The sequence below is a fragment of the Rousettus aegyptiacus genome, unplaced genomic scaffold, assembly GCF_014176215.1.
Source record: "Rousettus aegyptiacus isolate mRouAeg1 unplaced genomic scaffold, mRouAeg1.p scaffold_m13_p_12, whole genome shotgun sequence".
NCBI classification, from domain to species: Eukaryota; Metazoa; Chordata; class Mammalia; order Chiroptera; family Pteropodidae; genus Rousettus; species Rousettus aegyptiacus.
In genome coordinates, this window is record NW_023416287.1 from 16,922,528 (window position 1) to 16,937,884 (window position 15,357).

A 15,357-nucleotide genomic window follows, 5' to 3' on the forward strand; every position below is an offset into this window, starting at 1 on the left:
CGAGCAGAGGACAGTGAGACAACAGCAGGAAGCCGCTCCCACCTCTAGAGTGAGAGATGGGAGTCAGGCGCTAGGGTCACCTGCAGAAGCAGGCGCTAGGGTCACCTGCAGAAGCTAGAACCACAGAAGAGTCATGGCCACTACTACCTGTGCCAGAGGGAATGGGGGAGAAAAGCCCAAGCCTCTCTCCTCTCTGCACTTTTCCAGTCTTCTACTGGTACATCTCAGTGGCCAAACCTATTTAGATGCCAATAGGTTGGGAGCTGGGAAAATGTAATTTACAAGAGCAGCTCCTGTTATACAGAGTAGAGTAGAGGAAGGGTAAAGAGTGGATCTGAGAGCAAATAGGCCAATGAAGAGCATAGTATTCTACCACGAACATCATATTCCTAGTGCAATAAAGGCTCTTCAAGATCCTATGCCCTTGTATAACCTGAGAATCTAGCCACAAATTCAAGAATGTTTAGGATAGAGTCAGGTGTTAAAGGGTCTTGATTCTTATGCTCTTTGCTTTCAAGTCATAGTATCACTTCACTTTGAGGCCATCCCATCATTTTGCATGGAGTCTATGCTGATGGGCCAAAGCTGTAGTTTTAGTTAAGTTCTATGGTTATGTACTATCCATCCTCTTTTTTTGCCCTCTTGTAGACCGGGGCCATATATTGCAGAGGGGCTAGGCAAGGGAGGAGCAGGGGTCCAGCAAAGTCCTTCTTTGTCCTCCTGGACAAACAGGACAGAGTTTGTGTTCTGTGAAGGTGTATGAAGGGAGAGGGTCGGAGAAACAGGCAGTGTGCTGCTCCTGACCATCTTTGAAGAGAACAGGTCTGGCGGGTTTTGCTCTGAAGGCTCTTACCCACTTAGAACTGTCCTGTTTCTGATTTGATCCAAGCACAGGGCATATGTATAATCTGGGATTTCCCAAGAGTAAGTATGTCTAGAGGCAGGCAGTCTCTCAGATAAGGATGTGTATACCTGAGACTTTGGCTAAAATTTTGAAAACTGGTTTTCCTCTTCTTAGTTGCTTTCTTCTTGACAGGATGGCGATGTTATAGCCCCACTTATAACACCTCTAAAATTGGAATGGAATTACCCGAATTTAGCCCAGAGTCCAGATGCCACCCGAGAGGTACGCAGAGCCCGACGGCTTTTTGAGGATAACTCGATGTGAATGTCTGCAATCATTTGTTTACAATCTCTCTTCTCCCCAACACAATCAATTAATTGAGGGAATTTGATCATATAGTTCTACAAATTCAGTAACAACTAACGCTTTTTATTTTATATTTTGAATTACACAAATGCTGAAGCTAAGCAACTTTTATTCAAAGGGAAAAAAAGGTGTTTGTTAGGCAGATCTTACTATATACATGCTATGAAAAGCATTACTTTGCCTATTTTTAATATTAAAGCCTTTCTCTTTTAGTAGTCTATTTTCATAGAATAGTTCTTTTATATACTCTGAATTTTTATAACATGATTGTTTTTAAAAAGAAAACTTGAAATGAGACAAGGGTGCACATCGGAATTTGAAGTTGGGATTGTCATGTACAGCCATGGTTAAAAATAAAATGAAATGCTAGCTGCCTGAGGGGGTGCCCATCACCCCGAATTTGAGGACAGCTCTCCTTACGTGATCTAAACGTTAGTGAAAGACACCATCTCTCACCTTTCTAGCCAAGTTAGGGTAAACAATAGGAGATGAGAACCAGGAGTGGGCTCCAACTCTGGTGCGAGGCCTGATTAATTTATGCAAAAGAGCTGAGGGCCGTGGCCTCCTCTGAGGTGGGACATAAAACTACTTCTGAGGAGACCTTTATCCCCAGTGGCAGAGGTAGCCCCCAAAGCAGGCCAGCCTCTGGGTCAGTTGCGGCTCTGGCCCTGGACAGTTTCTTTTTCCCCTGTGTACTCACTGCCCAAGTCCCGTGGGCTTTACTGCTGCCCAGCCTGGGGAAGGAGGCTCCCCTCTGACCTGCTCCCTGCATCTCACTTGTGAGCTGAGCAGAGGCCAGCACAGGAACCATCCTCAGGGCTACTCAGCTGGGATTTGGTTTGTGGTGGTTCAGTGCATTTTATGGTTTCAGAGCAAAGACTGAGCTGCCGTGCTGAGCTGAATGATTACCCAATGAATTCCAGGTTCCCCTTTGTGAATGAATGTTCTTTATCTCTAGCGGTGGAGTGGGCACCACTATGGTTGAGTTGTGCTTTTGTGCCAAGGGCGCCATGCTCCCCACTCCTCCCACCCCTTGCCCCAACGCCAGATACCATAGAAATCCACCAAGAACACAGTCTGGAGTTAGAGCCAAAGCCAGTGGTGGATAGAGGGTGCTGAGGATGCAAAGCAGCGAGGAATGGTAGTCATGAGCCCCCAGCCTCTTATGCTTTGGCATTCCCTGTGGCAGCTGAGAGTGGGGCGCCAGCCCTGGTTCTGGGCAGGTGTGAGTGGTGGAAAGGAGGAACTCACACCGCAGGCCAGCAGATTATCCAGACTCTTAGGAGTGCCGCCACCTCCCGCTGAGTAACCAGGGTCTGCTCTGTTGACACTAGGGTGGAAAGTATTTGGAATGTCTGCCATTCTGCATTATCACCACCCCCTTCCTCCATCCCTCAGTAGATAATCAAGAATTGACCCTAATCCATGGGAGAATAGTTAAAACCCTTCTCACTTCCATCATGATGCTGCATGGATGGGGAAGTGTTCACACTTAGGCTCAGACAACCACAGGTGAAGGCAGCTGTGGTTCAGAGCCAAGGTGCCTGCCTCTAAAACATCGAGTGGAGTAAAGTCTAGGCCTCAGACTTCGTGTACTCCTACCCAAAGTCAAAATGTGAAGTATTTCCGCTAAGATTGTTTTATTTCTGCAATTTCTACCTTTAAATCATTATAATTTACTTTTTGGAATTTTGTAGTCCCGATATTGTATCACTGTGCTGTCTGAGAAACAGTTTGAATCCATTTTGTTTGCATCTTTTGTTACATATAAGGCAACTGCACTTTATGCTCTTTACAACCGTTTTAATTATGAGAACCATGTACCATTTACAAGGTTAGATTTATCCTAAGAATCATCTTCACTGTATAAAAATGGAGTCGTTAACAGCTTAGCCTCCAAAAGTACTGAATGTTATCACCTCGAGAATGTAAATAGAACTGCAAGTTTAAATGACTGGTTACTTCATTTGGGTGAGGGAAACAGCTGCAATAAAGCTTCATGAATGTATCTTCATCTTAAAACCAAACGTGTCTTCTTTCATGACTCTCTCACCCTTGCATGCCCAGTTTTGACCCTGTTTGCAAAGGAAATGGGTCTAAGAATCTACCCAGGTGGTTCTTAGCACCTCAACTCACTGTTGGGTCTGTGAAAGAACGGGTGGTCTTTTACATGGCCTGTGTTCTTTAGTCTTCGTTATTGCAATAATGGAGAGTAATAGCACAATAAAGAATCTTTTCCTTCTGGAAGAGGGTAGGCACTAGCATGGGGAGGGATGTGGATTTTTCTTAAATTTCTGAGCCAGAGGACACATCCTCCCTCTCTTTTAACCTCCCTAAGGTTCCTATCTACAGAGTTTCAGCTTCTTTATCAAATATGCATATGGCTCATTTGCTACTTTCATATCTTGCTCATGAAATTAGAGTTTGCAAGCACCCGGCACACTGGTAGCAGACAAAAAGCCCTCAGTGTTCTAGAAAAAGAATGATACTGCTACAGTCTTTATTAGTGTCACTGGTTGAGCCGAGGTGTCTGTGGTTTAACAATATCCTCTAACTTGGAAGTTAAAATAATTTCAGAAACATAGAGTAGAATCCTATTTTTATAAAATATACATATATGTCTGCATGGAAAATTGTCTGGAAGAATATACATGAAAGTGTTAGTGTTTTGGGGAATGGCTGAATTTTAGGCAATTTTAATTTTTTAATGTCTTCTGTTTTTTCCTACAATAAACACATATTAGTTGTATAATTTCTAGAAAGATAACATTCATGAGGGACTTTGTACTACTCAGATGAGGTGTAAACATCTTTCGCTCCTTCAGTCACCTCTGCAGGTGTAAACATCTTTCACTTCTTCAGTCACCACCCCCAAGTCTGTCGTGGGACCCGAGGTCACCAGGAGGCTGGCTCACAGCCACAGTCAGCACCAGGGCACTTCAGCCCTGTATTTCAGACAGAATGGGCTGTCCTGCATGTGGGAGGCCCAGACGGCATCCATGAGCCCTGTTACCTCAGGAAGTTGCCTGCTGCAGGGGCATCAGCTCAGAACCCAGGCCTCCAGCTCCTTGATACAAAACTGCTCCTGCCGGGCCAGCACCTCATTGTTGAAGGTCGCACAGGGGTGGCTTCCCCCATGATACAAGTCTCCATCCAACCACAGCCCAAACTGGCCACTAAAAAGAAGAGGAAGGGCTTGGTATGGCTCATTCCTAGGCGTCAAGACCTTTCAGATCCACACTATCAGCCCTTGGCCGCACCATGACCGCACCATGACTGCAGCCCAGTTTTGCCCACCTTTCAGCTTCCCCTAAACCAATTTGTCCTGAATTGTTGGAGACTCTACACATTGTTCCCCACAAGATTTAGAGTACTGTTTTTTGTTTTTTACATTTAATGTATACAGTGGTGCAGCCCTCACCACAATCCAGTTTTAGAACTGGAACCTTTCTAAGATGGCAATGTTTAACTAAAGGAGTGAATCTCACAGGCATGGGCCCTGAGCTCACAACACTTCAGAGAGCATCCATTCTCCTTCTCTCATCTGACAGCACACCGAGGCTGGAGCTGGGAAGTGACTTGCTGCAAGTCAGCAATGGCTGGTGTGTTCTGTGCCAAGCTGCCTCTCAAAGGAGGCTTTTCAGGCAGCTGGGAGAGCAGAGATCCTGCCTGGTACTAATCAAACAATATTGGCATCTTTGCCCTCAGCATAAGATTGATTCTGCTGAATTTGCAGGTCACACCAGATGTGAGACTAACCTTTTCTTCCTAACCCATTCCACCTCCTATCACTCAACACACACACACACACACACACACACACACACACACACACACACACACTCAGGCCTAGTTCCTAGACAGATGTCTGCCTTTCTCCAATGAGGTTCATTCCCTGGGATTATAGGGCTTACAGGTAAATTGGAGGCTAGCCAATTTGCTCAACTCTAGCCTTATCCCACCATGAGGAATGCTGCTCCCCAAATTACATGAATTCAGACTAAGCTGTCACCAACTGTAGTCACTTTGGAGGGTGAGTCCATGCCATCCATTCCCGTCAGTGTTGACTTAAAGCAAGGTCAAGGGGTTGGCTAGGGGACTGGGCAGCACCCTGGGGCTCTTAAAGGGAGAGGCCTGAAAGTTAACCACCAGTCTACCCATTTTATATGGCGCGGCCTGGCCCAGCATTTGCGGACAGGAGACGGGACCAGAACACAGACCACCCCAAGACTCTGGGAGAACTGAGGCACGCACCTGCCACTGCCCATCATCAGTGAATCCAAGTCTCCTTTCACAAAGAAAGAGTTGTGTCCTGTCCACTTAAAGACCTGAGATAAGATAACAGGAAAAGGCTCTGGTTACTAGGCAAGCCCTTACAGTTTGACTCTACACCACTGGGAGGCAGTGTTGTGGAGGGAATAGAACATTCCCGGCCCCAACTAAGGCACAGGAAGTGTTCTGGGCTCCTGGCTCTTGCGATTTCTTTCCTGTCTCTCTGGAGTTCATCTCCTCTTTGTTTCCAGTCTGAAGTCCCACAGCTCCAAAGCTCCACTGTTCTAGGAATGGACCAGAACCCTCTGAGGCTTCCTTATTCCAAAGCTGGAGAGAGGAGGAGAAAATCCAGGTCAGGAGATGGGTCCTGATTCTGCCATTAACTAAATGTCTCCTCAGTCTCACACTGGAGCCGACACCAAGCCTGCCCATCCCCCAGTGCTGCCTCACACTGGGTGCCTCAGCGAGTCTTGCAGGCCCCACCCCAAAGAGACCCCCCGACTACCACTATTTCTTTCCCATCCATCTCTACTCACTCTCGCCCACCCCATCCATGCCACAGTCACTCCTTGCTGGAGCACAGCTTCCACTGTCTCCCGCCCACAGCCCATCTCCACACTGCATTCTGAGTGGTCTATCCAGAATCAGACTGGATATTATCATTCCTCTTCCTAAAGCCCTGGGAATAAAATTCAACTCCTTACTATAGCCAAAAGCGCAGCCTGCTCTGACCCCTGATTTTTCTCCCCGTTATTGAGTGCACTTCAGCTGCACTGGCCTTTCTGTCTCTGGGACACTCAAAGCTATTCCTTCTTTAACCTTCATGCTTGCTGATCCCTCCGCCCAGAATGCTCTTCCTGCATTTGGTTTGCAATCACTATCTAAAGTAGCCCTTCCTCCCAGGCCTTGTTTTTTGTTTTTTTGTTTGTTTGTTTGTTTGTTTTTTCCTTAGCATTTAGCTCTCTGAGATGACCCTGTTCGTATGTCATTGTACCATTTCTGCAACCTAACATGTAAGCTCCGTGAGGGCTCTCTTGATTCCTGGCAGTATTCCCAAGATACAGTATAGATGTTTGTTGAATGAATAAATTATTCAAGAGTCAATTTAGCTAATAAAAAGATTTTTAAAGGACCACAAAAGCATAGTATATTTTTTCCTATACTTAGTTAGAGAAGAACACTGTGAACAACCAAACGGTTTTTAGAAAGAAAAAAAATGGACTAATAAAAGATAAGCCCCGGCTCAGAAGAGATAACATTAACAAGTGACCAGGAGAAGATAGAAGCATTCAAGTCCCCTCTACTTTCATCAAGGAATTTGACCTTCAAATATGAAGGAGTAAGATAAATATTGCTACAGAAAAAAAAAAAAATCGAGACCATGCTCATGATGCTGCTTGGAATAGTGAGCAAGGAACTGCTGGGGATTCGTGAAGAACATAAGAGGTCCCAGAAGACCAACAGGCAAAACTGACCAATTTTTGAAAAAGTGAGATTCCCTAACAAAAGGCTAGTAAGACAGAGCAAGCCCCTGTAAAAATCATTCATTTCACTCAACAACTTCTTTTAGCATTTAGCACCAGGCACTGTTTTTAGGTACCGGGTAGAATGATGAACATAAAAGATGCAAATTCGTGTCTCATGGGACTCCCATTCTAGTGGGGGGAGGCAGATAAATAAGTAAAATAAATAGCATGTCAGCTGGTGACGAATGCTAAGGAGAAAAGAAGTAGAGAAAAGTAATCGGGTTCCCAAGGGACGGAGTAGTATCAATTTAAATCAGATAGTCAGGGAGGGCCTCACCAAGATGGTGACGTTTGAGCGGAGGACCGAAGGCGGGGAGAACAGCCACGTGGAGATCCAGCGGAGGGCGTGCTGGGCAGAAAATCATGTGCAAACGCCCTGAGAGAGGAGTAGGCCTGCATGTTTAAGGACCAGCTCAGAGGGCAGTGTGACTAAAGCAGAGTGAGGGGAAGGAAAAATAGCAAGAAATAACAGAGAGAGGCCAGAAGACACAGAGACGTGTAGGTTATTGTGAAGACGTTGGCTTTTCTCTGAATAAGAAAGGAAGCCACTGGCAGCTTGGAACCAGAGTGACATGCTCTGACCCTACCTATTAAAAGGATCACTCCAGCTACTGTGATAAGTGAAGCTGGAAGCGTTAGGAGGCTAGAGCAAGAATGAAGGCAAGGAATGGTGGTGGCTTGAACCAGGGTGACAGCAAAGGACATAGTGAAAAGTGGTAGATTCCGGATATAGATAGAGAAGGCAGGGCTGTCAGGATTCGTTGACAGCTCAGATGTACGTTGTGAAAGAGATATTACGGGCTCCAAATTTTTTATTTCAGCAGCAGGAACGACAGGGAGCCCATGCACTTTGTTAGGGAAGATGGCAGGTGGAGCGATTTTGTGGGGGAAAGTCAGGAGCTCGGCTTTGGGCATATGAGACTTGAAATGCCACGTTTGAGATCGAAGTGGAGACACTGGGTAGGGATTGGATATATGTGAGTTTGGAGTCCAGGGGAAGAAAGAGCCCATTATCACATGGAAGGCACAGAAAGCTGTGAGAATGGACGAGACCTGGAAGGAAAAGAGGGTAGTCAGAGAAGAGGCAAGAAGCCAAAACTGAGCTCTGGGACCCTGTGACATTAAAAGGTTGGAGGGATGAGGAGGAACCAGCAAAAAATTCTGCCAAAAAATTGTCGGTGCAATAAGAGGAGAATCTGGAACTTTAGAATTCTAGTATGTGAACCCTGGAAGGCAAGTGGGGATGACCAATACACAGCGTGGTTTCTATGAACAACTAACCCCGTCCCTCTTTCCTGATAAGATGACCAAGCTGGCCAATGGAGGCAACGGTGTGTTTTGCCTTTAGCGAGGCAGTCCATAGCTCCTTGCGATCGCGTCATGCGACCAGATGCTTGAGTTGCTGGACGCATCTGTAGGTGACTTGGTCTGTGCATGGAGAGGAGGCCTCTAATCGCAAACCAAAGCACCCACAACTAGTTCCCCATCTGTTACGTATTTCCACTCCCTCAACTTCCTTTTTCCTCTCTCCAGCTTGGCAAAACCCCAGTCACAGATGACCCCTCCCCTCCACTCTGTCTGTGCCTGAACCTGAGGAGCTGAAGTTTGCCGGAGGAAAGCATACGCCAAAGTAACGGGCTTGCTTTAAACTCACAGTCTCTAACCTTCGGTACTCTGTTTCTCTAGTTTTCTCTCATAGGCTTCCCTTTCCACTCCCATGAAGACTATTTGAAACCCCTCTTTCCTCAACCTTCACACCCTCTCCTCCATCCTCACTCACAGCCGATGACCTTACTTCATAAGAAAACTGACACCATTGGACGTATTTGTCTTCATCTTCCTACCCTAACACCCACCGGTGTACCTGCACTTGGACCAGTCTTGTCTTCCCACCCATATCTGATGAGCAACGAAACTCTCAGAGCCCATCATTGGTGGCCAGGGACCTACTGACCTAATGAAGATAGGCCAGTCAAGGATGCTCTGCCTGTCACTGCCCTCCTGTATTCCCTCTTTGAAAATATGGAAGGACACTAGGCACCCTAGCATGGGGGACGGAGCTGGGGGCCACTGAGACCCTATGATCTTTGTCCTGTCATGGACCCCACTCCCCCCACAGAGGGTTGGGAACATCACCTTCAGCTGTGGCGAGAAGGAGAAGAGGAATGTCTCGCCAGTACCATAGAAACCTTTGCTGAGTCGAAGAGCCGAGGAGGAGAAGGCCCCAAATATCTGGAAAGCAGGAGAGCAGTTTGCAGCTGGAAGGGAGTTTGGAGTCCCCTGGCAACCTTACTTTTCAAGCTTGATAATATAGAGTCATTCTAGAGAGACACCTGGGGAGCCTGGGGCAGAGCTTAAGGATGGAGAGACCCCTATGGGTCCATGAATATGTATCCTTTTCCTTAACACTCCCTTGGTTGAGGCCCCAGCCCAGCTCACCTGCCCATCCTGGTCCCTCAGCACCAGCAGCACCGGCCCACTGCAGCTTTCCATCTGCCTGTACAGGCTCCGCAGACTAAAGCCGTCCCTCGACGTGCTGAAGGCCAGATGCCAGGGATGCCCGATGACTCTCGAGGGGAGGTGGAGGCTAAGCTGGGGACAGGACTAGAGGTGAGTGAGGAATCCTTGTCCCCTCAGCCTCCTTGCGGTCTGAGGAGGACTGAGGTTAAACAGCCACCACTCACATAGGCATGGTGCCTTATAGGTTATAGAGTAGGTTCCTGTTTCCAGGGGACTTTCACACCTATTAGCAGTAGCCCTGAGAGAGAGGGATTATTAGTCCCATTTTATAGATGAAGAAACCGAGGCTCAGGGAAGTGAAGCAACTTGCCGAAAGCCCCCATGGGGAGCAAGTGGCAGAGTCAGGATTTGAACCAGGTCTCTCTGAGGACCCTCTTCCCTTGGTCGCCCTGGCCCCTAGCGGCCAGAGAATGGATGAGATGTTGAATCCGTCCTCCTAATCCCCCACCCCAGCTTTGGCTTCAGTTCCCAAGGGTTGGCTTTACTTTAAACTAAGCTTACTTTATTGTATTCTTAACCTCCTGGCCCAGTGAAGAGAGTGGCACTAGTAATACTGGGCCGATTTATAAGAAAGGAAAGGAAATCCCAGAGGAGAAAGAATTAGCTCAAAGTGACACAGTGAGCTAGAGACAGAGGACCTCAGGTGTCCTTGGACCTGGCTGGGGTAGGGCAGGAGGGTAGGACCTGCAGGCTCAGATCTGAAATCCTTGTGCTGTGGGCCATGCCGAACCTGCCTAATCTCCAAGGCTCCCAGAACCTGGCTGGCTTCTGCCAGCTGGGGCTCCACGGGGTCTTCGGGAGGTGGGGCTGGGGCTGCGGCTGCCTCCTCTTCCTCACCCTCACTCTCCTTCCCAGAAACAGCGTCCTCCACCTGGCTGGGCTGTAAAAACACAAAGGCCTGGTGAGTTGAGAGACAGGAGACAGCGGCTTCCACATCCCCCAGGCCTGAGACCCTCAGCCGCCCCTTCCCAGGCTCCTGCAACCACCAGCCCAGCCAGAGGAGGCTGAGAAGAGTCCACCCCAGACAAAACGGCCCTGCCTCTAGCCGGCTTCCTCCCAGGTCCTCACCAGCTGAAGGTCGAAGGCACACACGCCCATCAGATGTGGCCATGTGCCCCGTGGTTCGTCTACCTGCCTGCTCTGGATCCAGAGTGGGCGCCAGGGATCAGTTCTCAGCTTGGGGGTAGGAGAGAAGGGCAGGCGACAGCCCAACCCTGGGCACTGGAACCATGTGCGTTCGTACATGAAATGATGGTAATAGTAACAACAGTAATAATGAGAGTGGCTGGCGCTGATCAGCACACACTTGACCAGGCCTGTGTGAAGTGCTCGCCATGCACGATCTCTCTGAATTTCCGCAAGAATCCTGAGAATGTGCTTATTATCCCCATATTACAAAAGAAGAGATTGAGGCCCCGAGGCCTCCCTGTCAACCAGTGAAACCATCACGTAGTTGTAGGCGAAGCGTGTGCGTGTTTGTGTAAAATGTGTGCTCGTCTGCGTGAATGTGTGTGTTGGCTAAAAATAGAGTTGGTTAGGCAAATCAGTGTGAGGAGGTGTTCAGTGTAACTTTGTGTGTTTACTGTCAATATGTTAATGAGTGCGAGCTGGGATTGTGTAAATATACATGTGTCATTGGGCATGTGTGTTGGTATATTCATTCATTCATTCATTCATGTGTTCATTCAAATGAACTTCCAGTTTGTATCACCATGTGTGGGGGAGGGTAGGGGTTTGTGTGTGTGTGGGTGCACACACGTGTGCCTGCACACAATGACTTCAGGGCTTTTTATAGAAGGGAGAGACCTCTTCAAGGATGAGAGATGAACAGGACACTGCTCTCCTGTTCCCCAGGGTCAGGCCTGAGGAGGGGGCCCTAGCCGTCTGGACAGAGCTCCATCTGGCACCTACTCTAGGGAGGAAGAGAGCAGTCTGTGCTTCCTGAGAGTCTCAGGCCCACGGCACTAAGAGCAAAGGCCCTGGGCTCCTGAGTCCTTGCTCTGAATCCCAGGCCAGCGGGGGTGGGTACTAGGAGGAGGAACAAATTACCTGCCTGCATCCATCCTAGCCCAGACCCCACTCTGCCAGAGAGCTCACCTCCCCCCACCTTTCCTCACCTAAGCCCCAGCCCAAGCTGGACTCCTTACCAGTCGAGTGTAACGCCAGCGAATACCTTTCATTCTCTTCTCCGAGCCCAGGTGTGGGCAGTGAGTGAGGCCTCAGTCCTGCCAGGGGAGAAAGCACTACTGGGTGAGGTTTGCAGATGAGAGGGAGAGGCCTGGGGCACACCCAGCCAGCTGCCCTTTGCTCCCTCTCACCTGTTACTCACAGCTCAAGTGGGCACTGGGTGGATCTGTGAGGTCAGCTATACTCGGCATTCAAGGCCTCATTTGCAGTTAGTAATGAACACACATTAGCCATACACAGTAAATTCCCTTCCACCTCCTTGCCCTTCTATTAGTCTGATCTAGGGAGTGTGCCCCTTTGGGCAGATGGAGGTCTAGGGTTTCTGGTTCCCTGTGTGGCCTTGGCTAAGTCCCTTGCACCCTTGGGCCTCAGTTTCCTCACATGTAACATGTTAGATCGGGTCATTTCAGAGGCCTGCACAATACTGACAGCCTGCATTTCAATTCCCTCTCAAAGTCAATGAGTGCCTTATAACAGAAGTTTGAAAGGGGCTGAGCCTAGACCAAAAAAAGAGATCTTTAAAAAATGAAACAAAACGAACAAAAATAACCCTTCATTTTTCAAATTAAAAAAGTAATACACACTTATTGTAGAAAATTTGAGGAATCTAGAAAAGGATAAGGAAAAATACAGAAATGTTTGTAGTTCCATCTCTCAGAGATAAACTATCAACTCCTAAGGGTAATTTTTTCAGTCTTTTATATTTATTTCATATGCATGTATATATACATATTTATAAATATATCACATCTGTATAGTTTTATAAAATGCCTTTTCCACTTAACAAATGAGAGTTTTCCAATGATATTCAGTACCCTTTGAGCACATTATTTTTAATGGCTGGATATTATTTTATCATAGTACATCATTTATTTCTCAAATTTTGTTTGCTTCGAATTTTCTGCAACTATAAGCAAATCTGTAATGAACTTCCTTGTTTATAAATCTGATTTTATCCTTTATGATAAATTTCAAAAGTTGAATGGTGGATCAAATGGCATACAAATAGCTCTGGACAAAAGTTTCCATCAAGTTTCCTGGTGCTTAAAGCTGTTGAGGGAACTTTAGGGAAACTCAAGGTACTATCTTTCCTTCCTTCTTTCCTTCCTTCCTTCCTTTTTCTTTCTTTCTTCCTTTTTTTTTAGGCAAGGTAACTCTTGGTTGACCTCACAGATTGCAAGGACCTTGTCAATTTACAATCCCTTACTTTTTTTATTTTTTATGGCTACCGCACCTGGGCTTCCTAGGTGGTCTCCCATCCAAGTACTAACCAGGCTTGACCCTGCTTAGCTTCTCAGAGCAGACAGGATCTGGCTTGTTCAGGGTGGCACGGCCACAGACCAGGGTAATATCTTTCTGATTATCAGGTCTTACACCCTCAAACTACAGACAAGGAAACTACCACTAAGAAAGTGGAAGGGACTTAATCACAGCCACACAACAATATAACATGGAGGTTAAGAGCACAGACTCTGGAGTGAAGGAATTCAATCCTGGTTTTGCCATTTACTTGCTGTGTGACCTCGGGCAAGTTACTGAACATCTCTGTGCTCCGTCTGCTCACCTGTAACATAGTTGCCTCGTGGGACTGTTGTAACGGTAAATGAAGATAATTCCGGAACAACTAGGATGCTAAGCCAGACCTCTATCCTTCCATTCTCAATTCAGTGAGGTAACACTCAGTGCCTGGTGTTTGGTGAGTGCTGGATAAATGACAGTGCTTATTGCTACTCCCTCCTGCCCTGAGTGCGTGTGCACGTGCGCACGCGCACACACACACACATCACGCCTCTTTGAGAACTCCAGGGCTCAAATCCTTGATGGAGTGGCCACTCAGTCCCATCTGGGCACCTGTGAGACAGGCACTCAGTCCCTTGAGGGGTGCAGAGCTCAGGGGGGAGGAGAATCAGAACCATGGAAATGTACTCACTGTGCCCGGCCCTGGCTCAGGTGACCTCCTCCAGCCTGTCCAGCCTGATGCTTTCCTTGGTGCTTCTCCCAGATCTCCCAGAGAGGAGCCCACTTCCAGAACTGGGCCTGCCCGCCTGGTGGTTTATATGCAGCAGCTTTAGCTCTGCATCCTGGCCCCCTCGCGGGCAGCTAGCACCTCCGTCCTGACTCAGCTCCAGGCCCTCCTCCCTGGCTCTTATACCTGCCCAGAGGGTGGCAGGCGCTGGCCCTGTGCCTGCTCTGGTTCCAGCTGGGAAGACCTGGCACTGATTATCATCTGTCAGAAACTCGAATCCCACAAACACACACAAACAAGACCTTATCACCTTCTGGCACCCAGCTCTGCCTCCATCAGCCCAAAGAGGTGGGACACTGAATTCCACAGCTACCAGGGCCTACCAGGGAAGGCCCTTCCCTTCTGGGGTGTAAATGCTACAGGAAAGGGTTATGCTGTTTGGTTCTCTATCAGTCACCCCATGCTTCAGGGGAAGCCCAGGGCTGGGGGGCGGGGAGAAGCAGCCCTGCTCCACCCCTGCTGGTTCCCCTCTCTCAGATGGGGTGATTTTTTCTTCATTGGCCTGACCTGATATTAGGGGAAATTACGCACAGGAAGCCCAGTGTTTGGCACACAGTAGGCACTCTGTCGGTGGGGGATACTTCTCTGTCCTCAGCTCATAGTAGGACTTCAGTGAAAACTGTGTTATCAGATCACAGAACTTCAAAGTTGGAAGGGGCCTCAGCCAGTCTCAGGGCAAGCAGCCTCTACCCAGGGCAGGATCTCCTGGAAAATATCGCCACAAGTGGTCCCCCAGCCTCATTTGGGTGGGTGATCCCACTAGTTCACTCGCACAGCTGAGAGACCTTAGATACTCTGCCCATGGCCAGGTCTGCTGGGGCAGTGCCTCTCCAGGAAGGGTGAGATGCCAGAAGGACTTGTATTATGCAGGAAACAGGCAAGTGAAAGGCCCTGTTTTCACTTCAAACATGGCTGTTGCAATTAATGTTTAAACTGTAAACGGCTCAGGGGTCACACACCTGGCCCTCTATGCTTTCTGGGTCCCTCTCTCCACCCTGTTTCCCCCATGCTCTACGCCTGAACCATTAGGCACTTTGAGAAGCCGGTGAGATTTGCCTTGCTGTCCCATTCTTTGTCCTCATGCCCAGGAAACCCCAGAATGTCGGGAATACCAATTGCCATATAATAGGTCCCTAAAAAATTTCCATGATGGGATTCTAGGCGCCAGCCAGGAAGCGTCCCAGCTCTGCCTTGCAGCTAGCCTTCTCCTTTCCTCTTCACCAGACCACACACCGCCTCTTTCAGGACTGCAGTAGTCTTTGCCAGGAAACAATTTAAATGTCCAATAAAAGAGGGAAAGGTTAAGTGACCCGTGGAACATTCGCTCCACGGATTATTTCTAAGTATTAAAAGTGATGTTTGCAAAGAGTTTATAAACACTTGGGGAAATGCTTCTGCTGTCCCACTAAGTGAATAAAAAGCAGGATATAAAATTGTATGTGCAGTACGGTTTTAGCTATGCCAAATAAACCTGAAAAGAAAATAACTTTTAGAATATACTCGGTGTTTGCTGGGGCTGACTGGCTTCACTTTAAATTTCAAATGGGTGCATAAATGGCCTGACATATCCCCTCGCTCTTCCTGGGAAGTCTGGTTTCCATTCTCCTCAAACAACC

General features: G+C 47.8%; 2 protein-coding genes across 6 annotated transcripts in view; one reads left to right on the top strand and one right to left on the bottom strand.

Annotated features, from left to right (window-relative positions):
* The window catches only part of SAMHD1 (SAM and HD domain containing deoxynucleoside triphosphate triphosphohydrolase 1), a 45,633-nt gene extending 42,415 nt beyond the window's left edge, over positions 1-3,218 (top strand). The window contains exon 16 of one of the 2 annotated variants that reach the window (XM_036229435.1): positions 1,019-1,127. In XM_036229435.1, coding sequence (XP_036085328.1) covers positions 1,019-1,033 — 15 coding nt within the window. In that variant the 3' untranslated portion in view covers positions 1,034-1,127. Of the gene's footprint in view, positions 1-1,018 lie in introns of both variants that reach the window. The other variant, XM_016148307.2, reaches the window with a different exon arrangement.
* TLDC2 (TBC/LysM-associated domain containing 2) lies at positions 3,175-13,947 on the bottom strand. 4 transcript variants are annotated; one of them, XM_016148308.2, is made up of 8 exons: positions 13,646-13,941; positions 11,676-11,753; positions 10,259-10,408; positions 9,448-9,600; positions 9,145-9,240; positions 5,465-5,538; positions 4,224-4,386; positions 3,175-3,285 (listed from the first exon to the last, which is right to left on the bottom strand). In XM_016148308.2, exons 2-7 carry the CDS (start codon positions 11,706-11,708, stop codon positions 4,251-4,253), a joined length of 642 nt encoding a protein of 213 aa, XP_016003794.2. In that variant the 5' UTR covers positions 11,709-11,753; positions 13,646-13,941; the 3' UTR covers positions 3,175-3,285; positions 4,224-4,250. The 4 variants fall into 4 exon arrangements, 2 of the variants coding, with proteins under 2 accessions (XP_016003794.2, XP_036085329.1); XM_036229436.1 differs by lacking the exon at positions 9,145-9,240; XR_001597334.2 differs by lacking the exon at positions 3,175-3,285 and having other exon boundaries at positions 4,317-4,386; positions 5,465-5,809; positions 13,646-13,947.
* Positions 13,948-15,357: the final 1,410 nt, after the last annotated feature.